The 17,666-nt window shown below is 42.6% G+C and overlaps 1 protein-coding gene across 1 annotated transcript in view; it reads left to right on the forward strand.

Moving 5' to 3' along the window:
* The window catches only part of MRTO4 (MRT4 homolog, ribosome maturation factor), a 35,277-nt gene extending 18,144 nt beyond the window's left edge, over positions 1–17,133 (forward strand). The window contains exons 4-8 of the mRNA XM_069240149.1: positions 14,178–14,259; positions 15,016–15,083; positions 15,698–15,849; positions 16,145–16,221; positions 16,629–17,133. Coding sequence (XP_069096250.1) covers positions 14,178–14,259; positions 15,016–15,083; positions 15,698–15,849; positions 16,145–16,221; positions 16,629–16,772 — 523 coding nt within the window. The 3' untranslated portion in view covers positions 16,773–17,133. The remainder of the gene's footprint in view (positions 1–14,177; positions 14,260–15,015; positions 15,084–15,697; positions 15,850–16,144; positions 16,222–16,628) is intronic.
* Positions 17,134–17,666: the final 533 nt, after the last annotated feature.

Here is a 17,666-nt window from a genome sequence, read left to right on the forward strand (position 1 = left end):
GCTTGACTGGGTACTACTGGAGGTTTGTGAAGGGGTCTGGTACTGGTGTGTCACCCTTCACAAGACTGACCTCCCAAAAAGATGCTAAAGAAAGTAAACTGGAGTAAGCTGTCAAAAGGCTTTTGTAACTCTGAAAGAAGCTATGTGCTCCACACCCATTCTAAAAGCTCCAGATTATTCTAAGCAGTTCATAGTGGAGACAGATGCATCTGATCATCAGATAGGAGCAGTCCTAACCCAAACCAATTATGATGGCCATGGCCAACCTGTTGCTTTCCTTAGCAGGAGGTTACTTCCCAGAGAGCAGTGTTGGAGTGCCATTGAGAGGGAAGCCTTTGCTGTGGTCTCGTCCCAGAAGAACCTGAGACCATACCTGTTTGGTTCTCACGTCCTTGTTCGAACTCACCACAGGCCTCTCATATGGCTGATGCAAATGAAAGGTGAAAAACCAAAACTGTTGAGGTGGTCCATCTCCTTACAGGGAATGGACAGTGGTACATAGACTTGAGACACTGACCACGCCAGGCGCAAATGTTTTTTCCTGTTTTTTCCACTTAGACAATGGACACTCTCTTGGAAAAGGTTAGTCTTGTTCTCTTTCATTTGGAGTGGTTGTGGGGGGTTGTGTAGGAAAGTGCCTGTTTTTGACATTGTGATCCCCACCTTTTGCCCGGTATTAGATGCAGTTTTGACTGAAAGTGCTCTGTGGTCCTGCTAATCAGGTCCCTAATGCCAGATCTCTTTCCCTAAAACTGTGCAGTTGTTCCGCATTTGGGAATACCTTTGGCCCTCCTTTAATTCCCTTGTAAATGGCACACCTGGTACCTAGGGCCTGGGCACCAAAGAGGCAGGGTGTATTATATTCAAGAGCAGATATGCTCTGCTGTGTCTTTGTCGATTATTATATGTAGTGAGGGAACAGGGAAGCCATTTTAAGTACATGGGCTGGACACTGATCAGTAAGAGTTCCCCAGCTACATGATGGCTTCACCGAAATATGGGATGTTTGGTATCAAAACATCTTGTATTATTAAACTGTCACTGATGCCAGTGATAGATTTATTAATACATGCACCCAGAGGGCACCATAGAAAACCTACCATCTACCCGTGTGCAGACTGACAAGTTGTAGCCAGCCTGCCACCACCAGACATATGCATATAACTTTCAAGGGTAGATCAACCATAGGAAATGTTTGTCAAAAAAAGAGGTTCTAATTTACTAGGGAGGAGTAGCCAAAAAGACCTAGGGATCAAACTTGACCCAAATTACACTGATCTTGACCTCTTGGTTATTCCATGGATGTGCAGTGAGGAGGGTTGTCAAGAGTTTTCAGATAAATTAGGTGTATTGAAGAATTACCAATATTGCATTAAACTAAAGTCCAACGCCAAACTGACAACTGACAAGGTGTGTCCTACTCCCCTGTTCATGCAGGCACCTTTGAAGAAGGAAATTGGTGTATTACTATTCTTTTGGATCATAGAACCCACTGAATACTCAGATTGGCTTTTACCAGAGGTCATTGCCAAGTCGAGAGAGAAGGACATAAGACTGTTTCGGCCTGCAAGATTTAAATGCCAATATTTTTACGTAGACAGGCACCAACTTCCCTGCGTCAATTACATATTTGCTTTGATTAAGGATGCTTCCTGCTTCAGTGTGCTTGATCTTTCCTCAACCTACTATCACGTTGAGCTGCATCCTTTACTGTGCAATCTTACCTTGTTTCACTCCTGTTACGTAATTGCTGCTACATGCGTATGCCATTTGGTCTAGCCTCTGCAGCATTCCAATCCCTAATACAACATACTCTAGAAAGTATCATTTTGTGCTCTGCTTCCAGGACTGATATTTGGAGGGAACTAAATAGACCACAGTCACTCTTTCAGGAGTTTTATGCTTGCAAAATGCTTATTTAGGGAGGATCTATGGAGTACCTCGCCCCATACCTATCTTGAGGCCGGATTAGACCCAAACTGGATCTAATTGAAGCTATTGTTAAAGCTTCCCCCCAACAAAGAAAGATGCAGAAGTCCTTCCTGGGCCATGCAGAGTTTTAAAGCAAATTGGGGAGTGCACTTTTCATGGAATTCAGATTGTCAAAATGCTTTTGAACAAGTTAAGTTAGCCATAACCAAATCCCTAGCATTACAAACTTTGATCATAATAAACCCAACATGCTGACCACAGTTGCCAGCAATAAAGGATTGGGCGCCTCTCACCCAGCTTGTTGATAGCAATGAGCATATTGTTGTATCTGCTTCTGTTCCTTAAAAGGACCAAAGTCACTACTCTGTTGTAGAGAAAGTTAAGCAGTGGGCTGTTAGTAGTCAGTAAGACATCACAAGCTGTTTTTTCGTGTGGGGCATACCTCTTGTAATTAGGACAGACCACAAAACCCTTAGTGTTTTCCAGGAATGTCTTGCTGACTTCTGGGCTGTCTCACAGATTTGGGAAGAGTGTAAGAAACATTATTACGGAATGGAAATGCTAATAAACAGCATTCAGGATGGATGACTTAATTTTTGTTGTAACCAAGATTGTTTATATAAGTATTAGGAAGTCAAAAATTCATCAGGTATAATGAATTGGACTGTGTGCATGGATGGAAAAATCATTCCTCCATGCAGCATGAGAAAGACTTTTAGGCTTGGCGACCCTTTTACTCCCTCAAAGGTAGGCAACAATAGAAAAGCACCACTCAAATGGCATGGAAGGAATAGGTTACCCTGTAAGCATCTATTAGTAGCATGTAGTGCTGTTGATTCATATGCTTGGCATACTCCTGCCATCTAGTTTTGGGCTCAGATGTTTACAAGTTGGGTTTTTTCGAATAAGTTATTTGTGTCACTAGATATGACTCATCCTCTAGTATATACTGTGCATGTTCATCAGCTTCTTTGTTACATTGTTTTCAGCTCATCTGGTGAGTGTTAGGATAGTAGCAGTATATTGACAGAAAAGATGAACATGCAAGTGAATGATGTGGTAATATAAAAAACTTTTAATAAGTAAATATATATATGAATCAAAAGCTGCCCCGGAGGAGGGTGGATGCATATGAATCTACGGCACTACATCCTAACAATAGATGCTCACAGGGTAAATAACATATTCCATTCGTAACATGTGTTGGCCATAGATACATATGCTTAGCACTGAATGTGAAGCAGTGCTCCTCAAACATGGTGGTTAGCTCTTGCTTGAGGTAGATCTTTGAAAGTGTTTGTAATAAAGCTTGACCCATTCTAGCTTGTTGATTAGCTAAGGCATCAACACAATAGTGTTTCGTGAATATATGTGGGTTATTCCATGTAACTGTCTTACAAATGTCCTCCATTGGAATGTTCCTAATAAAGCCATTGAGGCTCCTTTTTTGCGTGTAAAGTGAGCTCTAGGAGTTAGTACTGTTTGCCTTGCAATAGCAAGTCTGAATATACAACACTATCCATCTGGCTATTTCAGCTTTGGATATGGGAGATCCTTCTTGTGGTTTTGTGAATGCAACAAACAGCTGTTGTGTTTTTGCAGAAAGGTTTTGTTCTTTCTATGTAATATATTAATGCTCTTAACATCTTGTGTGTAGAGCTCTTTCTGCTACTGAATCTGGTTTAGGGAAGAAAACGGGTAACTCAGTTGTCTGGTTTGTATGAAAGGCTGACACTACCTTCGGTTTCAAACCTAGGATTAGTACAAAGTACCAATTTATTTGAAAGAAAGGCTCTTCCAGTGTAAGTGTCTGTAACTCACTTATTCTTCTAAGTGAAGTGATAGCCACTAAAAAGGTCACTTTCCCTGTGAGGAATTGAAGATCATAGGAACGAAGCGACTCAGACTAATGGGTTCATATTTTCTTGAAACCAGTATTTAGATTCCAGACTGGTACTGGTGGTGTGGAAGGTGGGATTATTTCCATAAATGCTTTTATTACTGGATCTTTAAAAAAAAAAAAAAAAGTGACATGTTGTCTAATTTGCATGTAGGCAGCTAAGGCTACTAAATGTAATGTAACTGAAGTATAGGCAAGCCCTGCATGCTGTAAATGAAAAAAATAACCAATAAGACATTGTATATTGGTGATAGTTGTTGTTTATGTTTGTTTAAATAGTAATGTGCAACTCTCTTCCATTTTGGCGGATGGCAATCTTGTGTTGTTGGTCCACGCACTTTTTTGAGAATGTTCATGAACTTCTGTGACAGATTAAGGTATCCAAACTCCTTAATATCTCAACAGCTAAATAACTAAGTTGAGCTGTGTGGGATTTTGGTGCATTACATGCCCTGTTCCTGGCCAGGGAGACAATTTTGCTTAGGGCACTGTAGTAGGTTTGTGTACCACAGCTGCCGGGCCCATGTTGGGGCTAATAGGATGAGTGTAAGGGATGTTTGGATTTTGCAGCATGAATCTTTTCTGGATTCACATGCTGTGCATTCATCCCCTATCTAGTGGTTGGGTCTGGAATATTTCCCTTGTGGTCGTAGTCCTTCTCTTTCTTCCTTTTTAGGGGAGTGAGGGGGAGGGAATTTGGGCCTCAAGAGGTCCAACATTTGGTGCTTTGTGCAGCCCCCGTAAGTGTCGTACATCCTCTCCTTATGCTGTTTCCGTGATCGCTATCTTCAGATTTTTTTTTTTTCTGCCATTGGATCTGGATGCGCAGCTGAAGGGTTTCCATGTCGTGAATAAAAAGCCAGATTGTGTCAAAGTTTCCGTTGAGGAGACGGAGGAAATCCTAGCGGCATTATCTAAAAAGGTATCATTTAAAAAATAAAAAAAAACACCATCTATACGTGAACCACTCGGTGTGGAGAATGCCTGGACAGGTGAACTATTGATCCCAGTACTGGAAAAAACACCATTTTAGTTTTACGCCAACTACCACCACAGATTTGCACAAAAGGATCAACACCATGTCTGTAGTCTTTGCCTACCTTCTTATCACCAGAGAGTGAGCTGTAAGGTGTGCACAGAGCTCCAAGTCAAAAACATTGAAAGTTAGGATAAAAACAAAGGCAGACACACCATGCCATGCCCAAGCAGAAGCCCGCATCTTCCCTAAAAGATCTCGGACTCTCAAGTGATGAAGAGGACAAAACGTTCAGGGAGCAGAAGATGAAAGCTCAGATGCAAACCTAAAAATCGTTGTGGGGGAGCCAAAAAAAAAAAGGAGATGGCAACTCTGATAACGCCGAAAAAAAACAACAAAAAAAACACTTGGGCGGGGAAACTGTTTGGAGAGTCGAAATCAAAAAATCTGCCTCAAGAACAAAAAAAATGTTGACTGAAAGATAGGTTTACCAAAGAGGTCCACTCTGGTACGTTCATAGGGATACCGCAAGGGGAAAACCTAAAGAACAGATCAAGACATTAAAGGAGTTGGAAAGATTCAAAGGTGAACAAAATGCGGAAAAATACGGTGGTCGAGACCCTAAAAAAAGACAATTAGACGCCAAAAATAAAATCGTCAATGGCCATCGAGTTAGAAAATCAGGGTACCAAATTAGAACAAAAAAAAACTTTGCAAAGCCAAAATGGCTTCTTTGCTCCAGAAGGAAAAACATTTTGATGCATCATTGAGGGACCAGAAAGGGTAAAACATTGAATAGATGTCGCAGATTTAGAACCATCATTAACTCCTGAACCCCCGGTAGAGGAGGAAGATGAGCAACAAATTTTCTAGAAGAATGAAGAAGAGGCAGGTGAGAGCATTGAAGTCTTCGATGATGAAGAGGGCTGTCAAATTTCAGAAACTCAGTGACTGGATTTAGAGAGACTCTCCTGAAGAGGTTATTGACAGTTACACATCAAGACCTTCCCCTCCTTTTCGCATCACTGTGTATGGGCAGGTAATTAAGAGAGTAGCAAATAAATACAGCGTATAACTGGAAGATGAGAAAACACAACTGTTTTTTTTTATTAGCAACTCTTTTACCATCACAGTCAGAAAACAATTAGTGCCCATGCTTGCAGGCATTTTGGATCAAGGCAGGGAAACTTTTAAGGAGCCTGCAACTTGCAGAGCCATAACACCACGAGCAGAGTAAAAAATATATAAGATCCAGCTTACATAAGGCACAGTACCTGCTGACTAAATTACAGCAACTGTTAGGAAATGAGCCAACATCCTAGATATTTCAGGGCCACCCCTCTGATAAAGTAAAAAGATGGACTTGGTTCGGAGGAAGTTTAAAAGGGATGCAGCTTATCAGTGGAGGATAGCTAATTCAAATGCCCTTGTAAACAGATATCCCTATCAGCAATAGGAGGAAATTGTTGAATTAATGAAGCATCTTCCAGAGCAATAAAGAAAAAGAGCTGCAGGAAATTGCTAAGGAATGCCAAATTATCACCAATACATGCTTAAAATCTGCACTAGATGCTGCTGACACAGCAAGCAGACAAATAATGGCTGAAAGTACTCTAAGATGCCACACATGCCTAAGAATTTCAGGCTTCAAGCCCGAGGTACAAGCAAATACCATAAACATTATGTTTAATGGGGAACAACTTTATGGAAGTTCTGTAGATGAGACACTTCAACAAATTAAGAAAAGATAATGATACAGCAAAATCAATGGGAGCATTACAGTTCAGAGGCAATATAATAAAAGGACATCCTACCACCAGAAGACCTTCAGGAAGATGAAGCCTCATTTCTGCAACATCCCATCAAGGATCTCAGGCCTCTCCACAAACAATGTGATCATCGCATCAATGGCCGTTTCAGTTAGTCATGACAGCCCTTTTGAAGTCAAGCACGAGAGCAACCGTAAGCCCACAGAGGAGGAACAACCACTACTTGAAAGTGAGTGCATAACTCAAATAAACCTTTCACTCAAAACAATTGTGGGAGGAAGAATAAAAAAAAAATCTCCCAAAATTGAGGAAAATAATATCAGACAAGTGGATTCCAAATATAACAACATTTGGATATTGCACAGAATTATTGAAGTTGCCTCCAACAAAAGAAATACAAAGAAAAAGAAGATACTGCAAGATTAATAAAGGAAATAAGAGGAGTTTCAAAAAGATGCAACAGAGAGGGTTCCAATTAACAAAGGTAACTACTCGACTTATTTCCTAATTTCAAAACCAGATGGAAGTCTTTGTCCAATTCTGGATCTAAGATTCATAAACAAATTCATCAAAAAACAAACTATACAAAAGGGCATCACACAAATTCAAAAGGAGGACTATTTGGCAACGAAAAATCTAAAAGATGCTTACTTACACATTCGAGTGAACCACAAACACAAGAGGTATGTACAGTTTGTGATGAACAAACATTACCAATTCAGGGTCTTAGCTTTCGCATCAAATCTGCATCAAGGGTGTTTACAAAATGCCTGTCAGCAGTGGAAGCATATCTGAGAAGACTCGGCATACATGAATACCCCTACTTAGACAACTGGCTGATAAGAGCAAACTCTTACAAGAAATGTGAAGAAGATATTTCAAAAGTGGTATCAACTATGCAATAAAGGATTTTCAATAAGTATAGAAAAATCATCAACAAAGCCAGAACAAGAAACGTTATTTCTAGGAGCAAGAACAAACACAATCGAGGGGAGATCATACCCCAGTAAGAAGAGAATAGAATCCATTCTGCGGAAAACTCTCCTCTACCAGAAGGGTCAGTCTCTGACAGCTAGGACATTGGGGAAAACACTAGGAAAGATGGCATCTTACATACTTTTAATACCAAATGCAAGACTACATATGAGACCAATTCAGGAATGGTTACAGTCACAATGGTCACAAACAATAGGAAGTTGGTAAGATTTAGTGGTTGTAACTCAGAAGGTACAGGAAGAAATGGCATGGTGGAATAGAATTCATTTTTTAGAGGGAAGATTATTAATGCAACCAGCCCCATCGGAAATCATCACTAGGGATGCCTCTCACTTGGGTTGAGATGCTCACGTGGGCACTTTGAAAATCAGAGGCATTTGGAAAGAATACGAAACCTAGTACAACATATCAATATCTTGGAACTAAAAACAGTGTTCCTAGCCTTAAAGGCCTTTCAGAAGCAGTTGTGGGAAAATGTCACTATAATCCAAACAGACAATACAATAGCAATGTTTTACATCAACAAACAGGGGAACTCTATCTTACCCCGTATCCAGACTAACGCAAATTATATGGATTTGGTCACTCAAAAGGAAGATATATTTTACAGTGATTCATCTTCCAGGGAAAGACAATGTTCAGGTGGACTGATTAAGCAGAAAGGCTTCATTCATTCCTAAGTGGGAGTTGAATCAATCAGTACTCAGATTTTTTAGCAGTGGGGAACACCATATATAGTTTGATTTTGCCACACTAGCCAAGACAAACGTGGTACTCTGAACTAATACAAATGTCTCAAGCAAAAATTCTAAAACGTCCAAAAAGACCAGATCTGCTATTAATGCAAGAAGACAAGGTGTCCATCCCCAATCTGATTCCTTGAATCTAGCAGCCTGGCTCCTGAAGATTTAGAATTTGGACATCTAAACTTACCTGACAAGACAGTGGCAGTAGTAAGAGAAGCGAGAAGTTCAACAACCAGAATACCGCACTACGGGTACATATAGCTGCAATTGTAACCTATACAAGAGGTTGCACAGGGAAAAGCTTCTTTACATCCCCACTCCTAAAATATTTTTAGTAGGAGGGAAAAAAAGCCATGCCAAGAAAGGTGACATTGACAGCATGGAATCTAAATCTAGTATTAACACAACCCATGATTAATCCTTTTGAGCCTTCACGTATAGCCTCTTTAAAAATGCTCATATATGTAAAACTATCATTTTAGTGGCTATGACATCTCTCCACGGAATAAGTTAACTACAGGCATTTACAATACAGGAACCATTTCTACAAATAAAGTCTTCTTAAGAACGGACCCCCAATTTCTTCCAAAAGTAATTTTTCAACTTCGTATTACAGTCTATTCAAATACCAAGTTTCTTCCAAGAACCAAAAACAAAAGCGGAGAAGGCAAGAAGATCAATCATGTCTTATATTGAAAGAACAAAGACCATAAGAAAGGCAAAGCAGCTGTTTGTTTCATTTGCAAACAACTTGGGCAAAGCAGTGATAAAAAGGAACTACTGCCAAATGGATTTCTCAAACTATCCAACTTTGTCATACAAATGCTGGAGTACAGCCAACTAGCACGCCAAGGGCACATTTGACAAGAAAGAAAGGAGCAACTATTGCCTTTTTAGCAAATATTTAACTTCAAGACAGCTGCATGGACGCTACTTGGACATCAATTTATACATTTACAAAACAGTGTTGTATAGACATTCAAATGAACAAGGAAGCTCAGGTGGGACAAAAGGTTTTGAAACATATTTTTGTATGGGGCCAGTGGGAGAGGGGGGAAAAACCTAGACAAATACACCTGACCAGTTGATCCATAGGGCATTGACCTTCGATTGGGAGTGAGGAAACTGAGGTGAAGTTTGGGTATTTTTGTGTTGTGTGGCAAATAGCTGGGGTTCTCCCACCGTCTGAAGTATGAGTGCAGGGAGACTTTGTTCATTTTCCCACTTGTGTACTTGCTGATGTGTTCTGCTGAGCATATCTGCAAAGTTGCTGTCCACTCCTAATAGGTATTCTGCTAGGAGGTGGATTTTGTGATGCCTGGCCCAACGCCATATGCGCTTTGCTGGGAGAGAGTGTTGTAATGAATGTGGTCCACAATTTGGGGAAGAAGGTTGATTACCTGCTGCATGTCCTGTAGACATTTGTTTGTTAGGACATTTGATGAGCAATTAATCTATATGGGGGAAAGCATGTATGGGCCTCCCTTCTGAAATGAACTGCAACCACTGCAAGGCATTTGGTGAATACCCTTAAAACCCTAGTTACTCTGAATGTTAACCTTGAATTGGTAGTGATGTCCGTAGAGCTGAAAATGGAGATAGCGTTGGTGTGCTGGATGTATGGGGATATGCAAGTAATATTCCATCTTGCAATGTGACTATGAAAATGTTCTGGGGAGAGGTAACTGTTTGGTGGCTTGAGGTCTAGAATGAGCCGTAATGTATTGTACTTCTTGGAATGACTAAGTAAGTACACTGAGTATACTCCATATCTCTGGTGTTGTATTGGAACTATTTCTAAAGCCCATTTGAAGGAGAACTTGAACCTCTTCTTGGAGATTTTGTGTTCTTGGTGGCATTGTGGGTGCAGTAGTTGTGAGTTCTAGGCCACACTTGTCTCTGATGATGGAGCAAACCCACTGAGCAGTGCTAATTTTTGTCCATTGTTGAAGGTAGCGTTGTAGTGCCTTCCCTCCCCGTGTTACATGTGGAGGGTGGAGCCTTAGTTGGTAACTGCTTGGTAGGTGTGGTAGGTTCGGAGGTGGACCCATGACCTCTACCTCTATTATTTGTGTATTGTTGCCTATAGTAGGATCCCCTTGAGTATTGTGCTTAAACTTTGTTTTTGTGTGTTGCCTGAGTATAATGTATCAGTATCAGGTCTTGTGGCACCTCTGTACTGCCCCCTCTAAAAGGAACCCGTCTGCAGGCAGGTTTGGTGGGCACCCGTGGTCATTGCAGTATCTAGTTTCCTTTTTAGATTTCTATAGCATCTTATCCACCTGGGGCCCAAAAAGATTTTGTCCATCAAATGGTAGGTTTAAAAGAAGCTGTTGGACATCTGACGGAAATCCTGGTACCTTAAGCCATGTGTAGTGTGTTATAAGGATGCTAGTGTTTATGTCTCTGGTGCTGGTGTCAGTGGAATCCAGCACACACTGGATAGTGGAATTGGATATGACCCTACCTTTCGCTACTAACGGAGTTTCCCTGTTGCAGTATTGTTCTGGGAGTTGTTGCAGTAGCTCCTGTATTTTCTCCCACTGTGCCTGATTATACCAAGACAGTACTATCACAGAATTGGCGATGCATTTATGGTTAACTGTCTGTGCAGCCACTCCATTTCCTGCTGCATCATACTCCTTTCATTCCTTATCTGTGGTTGTGGCATCTCGAGTACCTTGTACGTTGTTCCTCTTCATTGCAGGGTGGACAATTGACGAGTCAGGGGGACCTGTCCGCTAATAATATACAAAGTCTGATGGACACGCCTTATACTTTTATTGTCCACACTTGGAGTGATGACTCTAGCTTTAACTGGCTGCTTAAAAATCTCTGTAGTAGGTTTGTGGGATTTATTTAGAGTCTCCACTTAAGTCGTCGTCATGCTGTAAAATGTGGAGATCTACCTTATGGTATTAAGCTGTCCTACTGAGCACCTCATGGTATGACATGGCATCATCTGGCGGTGATGGTTTTGAGGGATATAGGTCATGCATGCCCTGTCATCTATTGGGTCTGCGTCATAATTCTCCCAAGGATCCTGTATATTGTCTGGGTCCTCTTGGGGTTCAGGAAAATTTGTTACGTTTCATTTCACCTCCTCCCCTATATCAGCATCTTCTGTGGATGATGTGCGGGTGATGGATGTAGCTGCTCAGAAGGCAAATGTTCTGGTGGCTGTGGGCGAATGGTGACAGTGCAAGTGATTGTAGCACTGGTAATGTAGGAGGGAAAAGAATAGGGCTAGTGCTTATGTCCTTTCTCTTCTTTTTGTGAGGTCTGGGCGGATCTGGCCACGTGATCTCCTCTTCAAACATCTTCCTCTTTGGGAGAGTTTGTGAAATATCTGGAGGTGTCTTTGTCCCTACTTTCCCAGTGTCCGGTTGAATAAACAATGTTTTTTCTAATTTGTCTAATTTACCTTGAGGTTTGTCAATAATTGGTTGGATAGGCTGCTGCGTAGGCTGCAACACAGCCTATGTGTGTTTCAGCGCCAAAACAATGTTAACCCCAGATGAAGGTTTTGGTAGGTGCTGCTTCGACGCCGAATGCGTCTTTGGGGGTTACAGTGCTGAAGGCACCGCTGATGCCCATTTCGGCTCTGATGCCTTATGGTGTGCTGTAGGCGTCAAGTCTGTTTTTAGGGTCGAGCCTGCGTTGCATGCGCTCTTGCATGCGTATCGCAGCGAGACGCTTTAGTTATCAGAAAAGGGCTCGGAGCCCTGTCAACATCACGTCAGTGTGTTCGATTGGTTTGTGGGCTTGCCTAGTAAAATCTGCTTGCTTTCATTAGTGGAAGGCATGCATACGTCATGCCTTCCGGTGATTAGCCCTCCTCGAGCGCAGCGACCCAAGTACAGAAAACATGCGAGGCTCGCTGTTTTCTGTCGGATCGTGGACTACTTTTTCACTATTTTCTTAGCGCGATTTGCTTGGCAGAAGTCGAGCGCTTTACACAGTTAATTTCACTTTTTCGGGTTACGTACATAAAAGCACTTTTGCCGATAGATGAAAAGTTGGGTTAGGAGTTTACAACGCGATCAGCTCTAACATGAGCAAACGCTAGACCCGTTGCATTGCAAATGCTTGTTTGTTTTTGGTGTCTGCAGCGATGAAAGATTTGGGGCTTTAACTTTGCGACACTTTTCACTTGTTTAGCAGCGGATGGACGTGAGTCTGTTCCTATACCTGTTTTCGGACCCCACCATGGACCGATGGCAGTAGGGTTCCGGGAGTCACTTTAGTTGGCCTTGTAGGTTTTGACAGGGTATGGGAGGCTTTTTCCTGCGTACTCATGTGCCCTTGTGTGGAAAGGTCAGGGTCTGAGTCCGAGTTCTCCACTACTAGCCAGCAGTGTAGGGCTGTCCATCACCGTGGGTTCTTCCACTTCGTGTTCTTAAAGCGCTGTTGTGCTGCTTAGTGGAGTGGACCGGAAGCCGTTCTCGTTGCTGTGAAAGCGTCTTTTTGGAAGGGAAAGCCAAACTCACTTCACTCGATACCTCGATGTGCTCTGGGGACAAGCAAAGATTACACATCTTGTGCTAGTCCTGCCTGGAATATTTGGGGTGATAATTACGGCAACAGCTGGATGGCGTCTTTTCCATCCCTCGTTGATGTTGAGTGCAAAGAGTTTGTCGTCGTTGAAGTTGGTGTCAAAGTTATAAAAAAATATAGGCCTGGGCATGCGGATCGAAAATGATGAGTACAGTTGGTGTGGTGATTGTCGCAGTTCCGTCGACAGTGGAGAAAGAGAACGAAGCGCTGGAAAGGCCTCGAGCTTCAGTCCTGGGGCTCCGTGATTGACGTCCAAACACAACGGTGAAGAAAAAAAAATCTAGCAAAGGACCTGATGAACATGCCCAATACAAACTATAGGAGTCATTATATCTTGTGAATTGAAAAACAACTTGTAAACATCTGAGTCTAACGCTAGATGGCAGGAGTACGCTAAGCATATGTATCTACAGCCAATAATGTTGTTACTTAACAATATTTTCCCTTGATGTGCAATTCACCTTGTTATTTTTCGTTGGAGAAGGAAGTGATCTATCCGTGTCCCTCCCTTCCCCAGATATCTACCTCCTTCCATTGTCCTCACCGTGGAACGTTCCATGGGCAGCTGTTAACTGCCATTATCAAATGAGGCAAGCTGTCTGACTTAGGTGGGAGTAGCTGCTCCTCTTACTAGACTGGTGATGTCGAGTAAACCTGTTCCACTAGCTAACATAACTTAGATTGGTCGTAATTTTTACACAGTCAGTGGCAATGGATAGGGAAATGGAATGCTTGGGGTGCACATATGCACTTGAGTAAGGATGCAACTGAAAATCGTGACTACATTTGAAACTGAGCATACAAGCTCTGATTGCAACAGCTGCAGACTGTTACCTATCGTGCCTCTGGATCTTGACGTTTGCATATGTACTCGAAATGGCCTAGTTCTCAAGTTTGTGACCTGAGGTGCATTAAGGATCTGGCATTATCCATATTTGAGCAAATGTTTCTCCAGAAAGAGCCAGACCCTTTTGGCACTAAGTTATGCTAACTATGGATCTCTCAGAAAGTACAGCAATCGCAGAACACACACAGGTGGAGTTAACTAAAAAACGCTTCCCATTTCACTCCAGCACACCCATTGGCACTTCAGATTGTGTTTCATTTTGTAAATATCCCCATGCCGTAATGAGCATGCAAACGTAGGGAAACGGGACAGTATTGCATTGTCAAAGGGGGGATTTTATCTTGCTCAAGTATTTATTTCCTAACCCCTTCTTGCATCACCCTACACACATACAAACACAATGCAAGTTAATCATAGGTGCCCTTCATAACTGGTGTTTTTCTCCTTTTTTTAGCATTTTCTTTGGGAAGAACAAAGTAATGATGGTGGCGCTGGGAAAGGGTCCGACGGACGAGTACAAGGACAATCTACACAAAGTGAGTGCTGCATCCCCATCACCTGGAGTGATTGATTGCACTGCTTTCCACGGCGCAAATGCACCGTTTCCCTGGAGGTTAGTTCACCTGCCAGTGCTCTTGCAGAGCGTGAATGAGTAGTGTGGTCCGAAATACTCCACCTCATCCATCGCTGCAGCGACAGACTGTTTGTATGTTCAGGCCAGTGAGTTCCCTTACCTGTGCAAGGGTGTGTTGTCAGTCCATCCTCACTGTTTGGTAGCGGGCAAGGTTACTACACAACCCTCGAGTACAGGGACTGGTTGGTTTATTTGTGGCACCCACAAAGCCACCAAGTTAAGCAAATAAATACAAGAAACATAAAGCTAAGGTTCTACTTAATTTCGGGAAAAGGCTAGTGCCAATACAATCAGAGCAGACGTAATCGGTCATCCCACAACAGTTTTAAGGACAGGAGCTATAGTACTGATGTCTTAAAAGCCAGCTCTGCTGTCTGGGCTCTTGTAAATGTTGCTGCAGCTTGGACGGCCAGAGCTTTGACAGGTATCAAGGCATGGCAATGCCTGTAAAACCCAGTAAAACATTGCCATGTTTCTCCAAGCACATCCATTCTGACTACTAATGACCATCAGCGCAGGAGTACATCTATACAGAATCCATGTGTGAAATAAAACGGTGTCAGAAGCTAAGCATTTAAGCGCCCTGTGGGTATCTATTTGAGGTTAACCTGCGTTGGATGCTAGGATTGCATCTGACTTATTATTTTTTTTTTTTCAGCTGAGCAAGTGCCTGAGAGGGGAAGTGGGTCTCTTGTTCACGAATCGCACAAGGGAAGAAGTGAAAGGGTAAGTACAGCACACCCCACAACTTGCAGGGACCTTCTCCAGCGTGGGAGAATGGTACTGTTTGCCTTGGCCATTCGCTGTGGTTTCCTTGTTGCCTTGTCTGCTACTGAGGTCCACCTTTCCTGATAATTGGCTTGTCTGTCACTGAGAAACTTCCCCCCTATGGCCTTGTTTGTCAGTGAGGTCATTTTGCTCCACTTATCTCCTTTCGAATGTAGGTAACCAAGCTCCATAGTTCCATTTCATACCATTCCTCAAACCATGGTCTTGTCTAAATGAAGTTCACTCTTACACTAATGTAAATTTTTCAGGAACAGTTTAGTGCTGCTCACTTAACTCTGCCACCAAAAGTCAATATTTTGTTCTCCTTTGCGATTTGTGACTGAGCCTGATCTTCTCATTGGGGCTGTTGTTTAGGCCCATTTGTGGCCTTGTCTTATGAGGTGAACCGTATGCAGCATTATGTGGACTTGTCTGTAATTTTTCCTTCTTTCCTCATGGCTTTGACTGCCATAGATCCCTGTGTTGCCTTGCCTGTGGCATTCTTCTCCACCAGTTGCCCTCCAATCCAGCCTCAGTGGATATGATTAAGTATGGTTCTTCTTTATTCACAGATGGTTTGATCAGTTTAAAGAGATGGACTTTGCTCGAGCTGGGAACAAAGCCATCTTTGATGTGACTCTAGATGAAGGTCCATTAGAGCAGTTCTCACACTCCATGGAGCCACAGCTACGGCAGCTAGGTTTGCCCACCTCGTTGAAGAAGGGTGAGTTCAGAAAGCTGGTGTGAGACATCAGGTTGCATGCCAATAGAGAACAGAATGGGAAGGAGGATTGAATTATGGTGTGTAAATGTGGTATGGAATTTACTTGTATTTTCCCTCTAAAGGTAAAGCCACTTTAATGCACTTGTTGACCCACTCTTTGCCTCAAAAACCCACCTCGGGCTGCAGGTTGTTTTAAGATGTGGTGGCTGTTGACCATTGTGGGGCAGGGTTTGTGGGACCAACTGCTAAGACTAGATCTTCCCTCAGTGACTACAAATCTGTATCTGCCTTCCAGGTGTAGTAACACTGCTGTCGGATTATGAAGTGTGCAAAGAAGGCGATGTACTGACCCCTGAACAGGCTCGCGTTCTGGTGAGTTGAATGAAGTTGGCATCGGTAGGCACCGCCTGTGTGCTGCTTATCTGCAGTGTTGTGTTTAACACCAGAGTACTGTATCTTTTACATTGTTAAAATTGTGTGAGTGCAGTGCCTATCTGCACACAGGCCTGAGTTGGACTAAGGTGGCATGTTGCTGTAATCTTGTGTTACTTTGTGGAGACGAGACAGAGATGTTAATGCCAGTAAAGCTGAAGGAGTAGCACAAGATTACCAGCATAGTTTTTGGGGGTGTCATTGGAACTGTGGGAAATTGTATGTCGGCCAGATGAACTGAATATGGGGTAGTTGGAGTGTCGGGTGTCAAGGGGACTGCGAGTGTTGCAAATGATTAGAGGTCAGATTGAGACAGTGTTAAAACCAGTTTATATTTCTCTGTGCAGAAGCTCTTGGGGTACGAGATGGCAGAGTTCAATGTCTGCATCAAGTGCATGTGGAGCTCTGAAAGTGGGGAGTTTCAGCAGCTAGAGGAAGAGTCCAGCGAGAAGGCAGCAACACATGAAGAGGACATGGCAGATGATGACTGAATAATGTTAACGACATCCGAGCTGCAGTACTTTCGTAAATGCTGTTGATACCACTGGCCTGAAGTCAGTGAACAGGAAGGACTGCTGGTTCATCAAGGTTGTTCCTTTGCAGAGGTGCAACACATTTGTTTCGGACACCCAAGGAAACCTATTTAAATTTCTGGAAGGGCTGCTGCTGAATGAACACTCTGCTACATGTTCACAGGAACCAGCCTCATTCCCAGTGTTGTGCGTACCAGGCAGTGTCCACAGGATTTGCAGATTCAACTTCAAGAAGAAGAGAGAACTTGTGTGCAATTAAGGAATTCCTGCAGGAGTTTGGCCTTGCTCAGCAATAAATATACATTTTATATATAAAGAATTCTGTTTTCCTTTCGTGAATGCAAGTCGTGTGCTTTGGGTGATCTAGGACCTTAGAGGAGCTACGTCATATGAAGGAACATTTGCATTCAGGTGTTGCCATAAAGTTTGTCCCATCCCCAGTATGATTATTGCAAAACAACCACTGCATGTGCTCCGTCTGATCAGAGGCAGGAGAAAACCCCTAGATTCTAACTGCAGAGCTCTCCTTCCCCTGGAGCTGTGGAAAGCAGTGCGTAAATCAAGTGCTGTGCTAGCCGAGGGATTGGTTGACTGCCGGAGGTGGCTTGGCTGAATTACCAGCTACACAGTGGGAACAACAAAGCAGTTTTACATGCACCCACATTTCACTGAATCGTGCACAGTAGGGCAGTACAGTGCTTTTCTACACCCCAGTCTTTCTCTGAAGGTTTTTGAACATGTATTCCTCCTACCTCTAAAAGCAACACCAACATTCTGTCCTCGACCTGCTTTTATAGGTGGCTAGTTTTTAACTTGGTGTAGAGGTATGGAAACTGTAAAGATGAATAGTCT

This window comes from Pleurodeles waltl, chromosome 6 (assembly GCF_031143425.1).
Source record: "Pleurodeles waltl isolate 20211129_DDA chromosome 6, aPleWal1.hap1.20221129, whole genome shotgun sequence".
Taxonomy (NCBI): Eukaryota; Metazoa; Chordata; class Amphibia; order Caudata; family Salamandridae; genus Pleurodeles; species Pleurodeles waltl.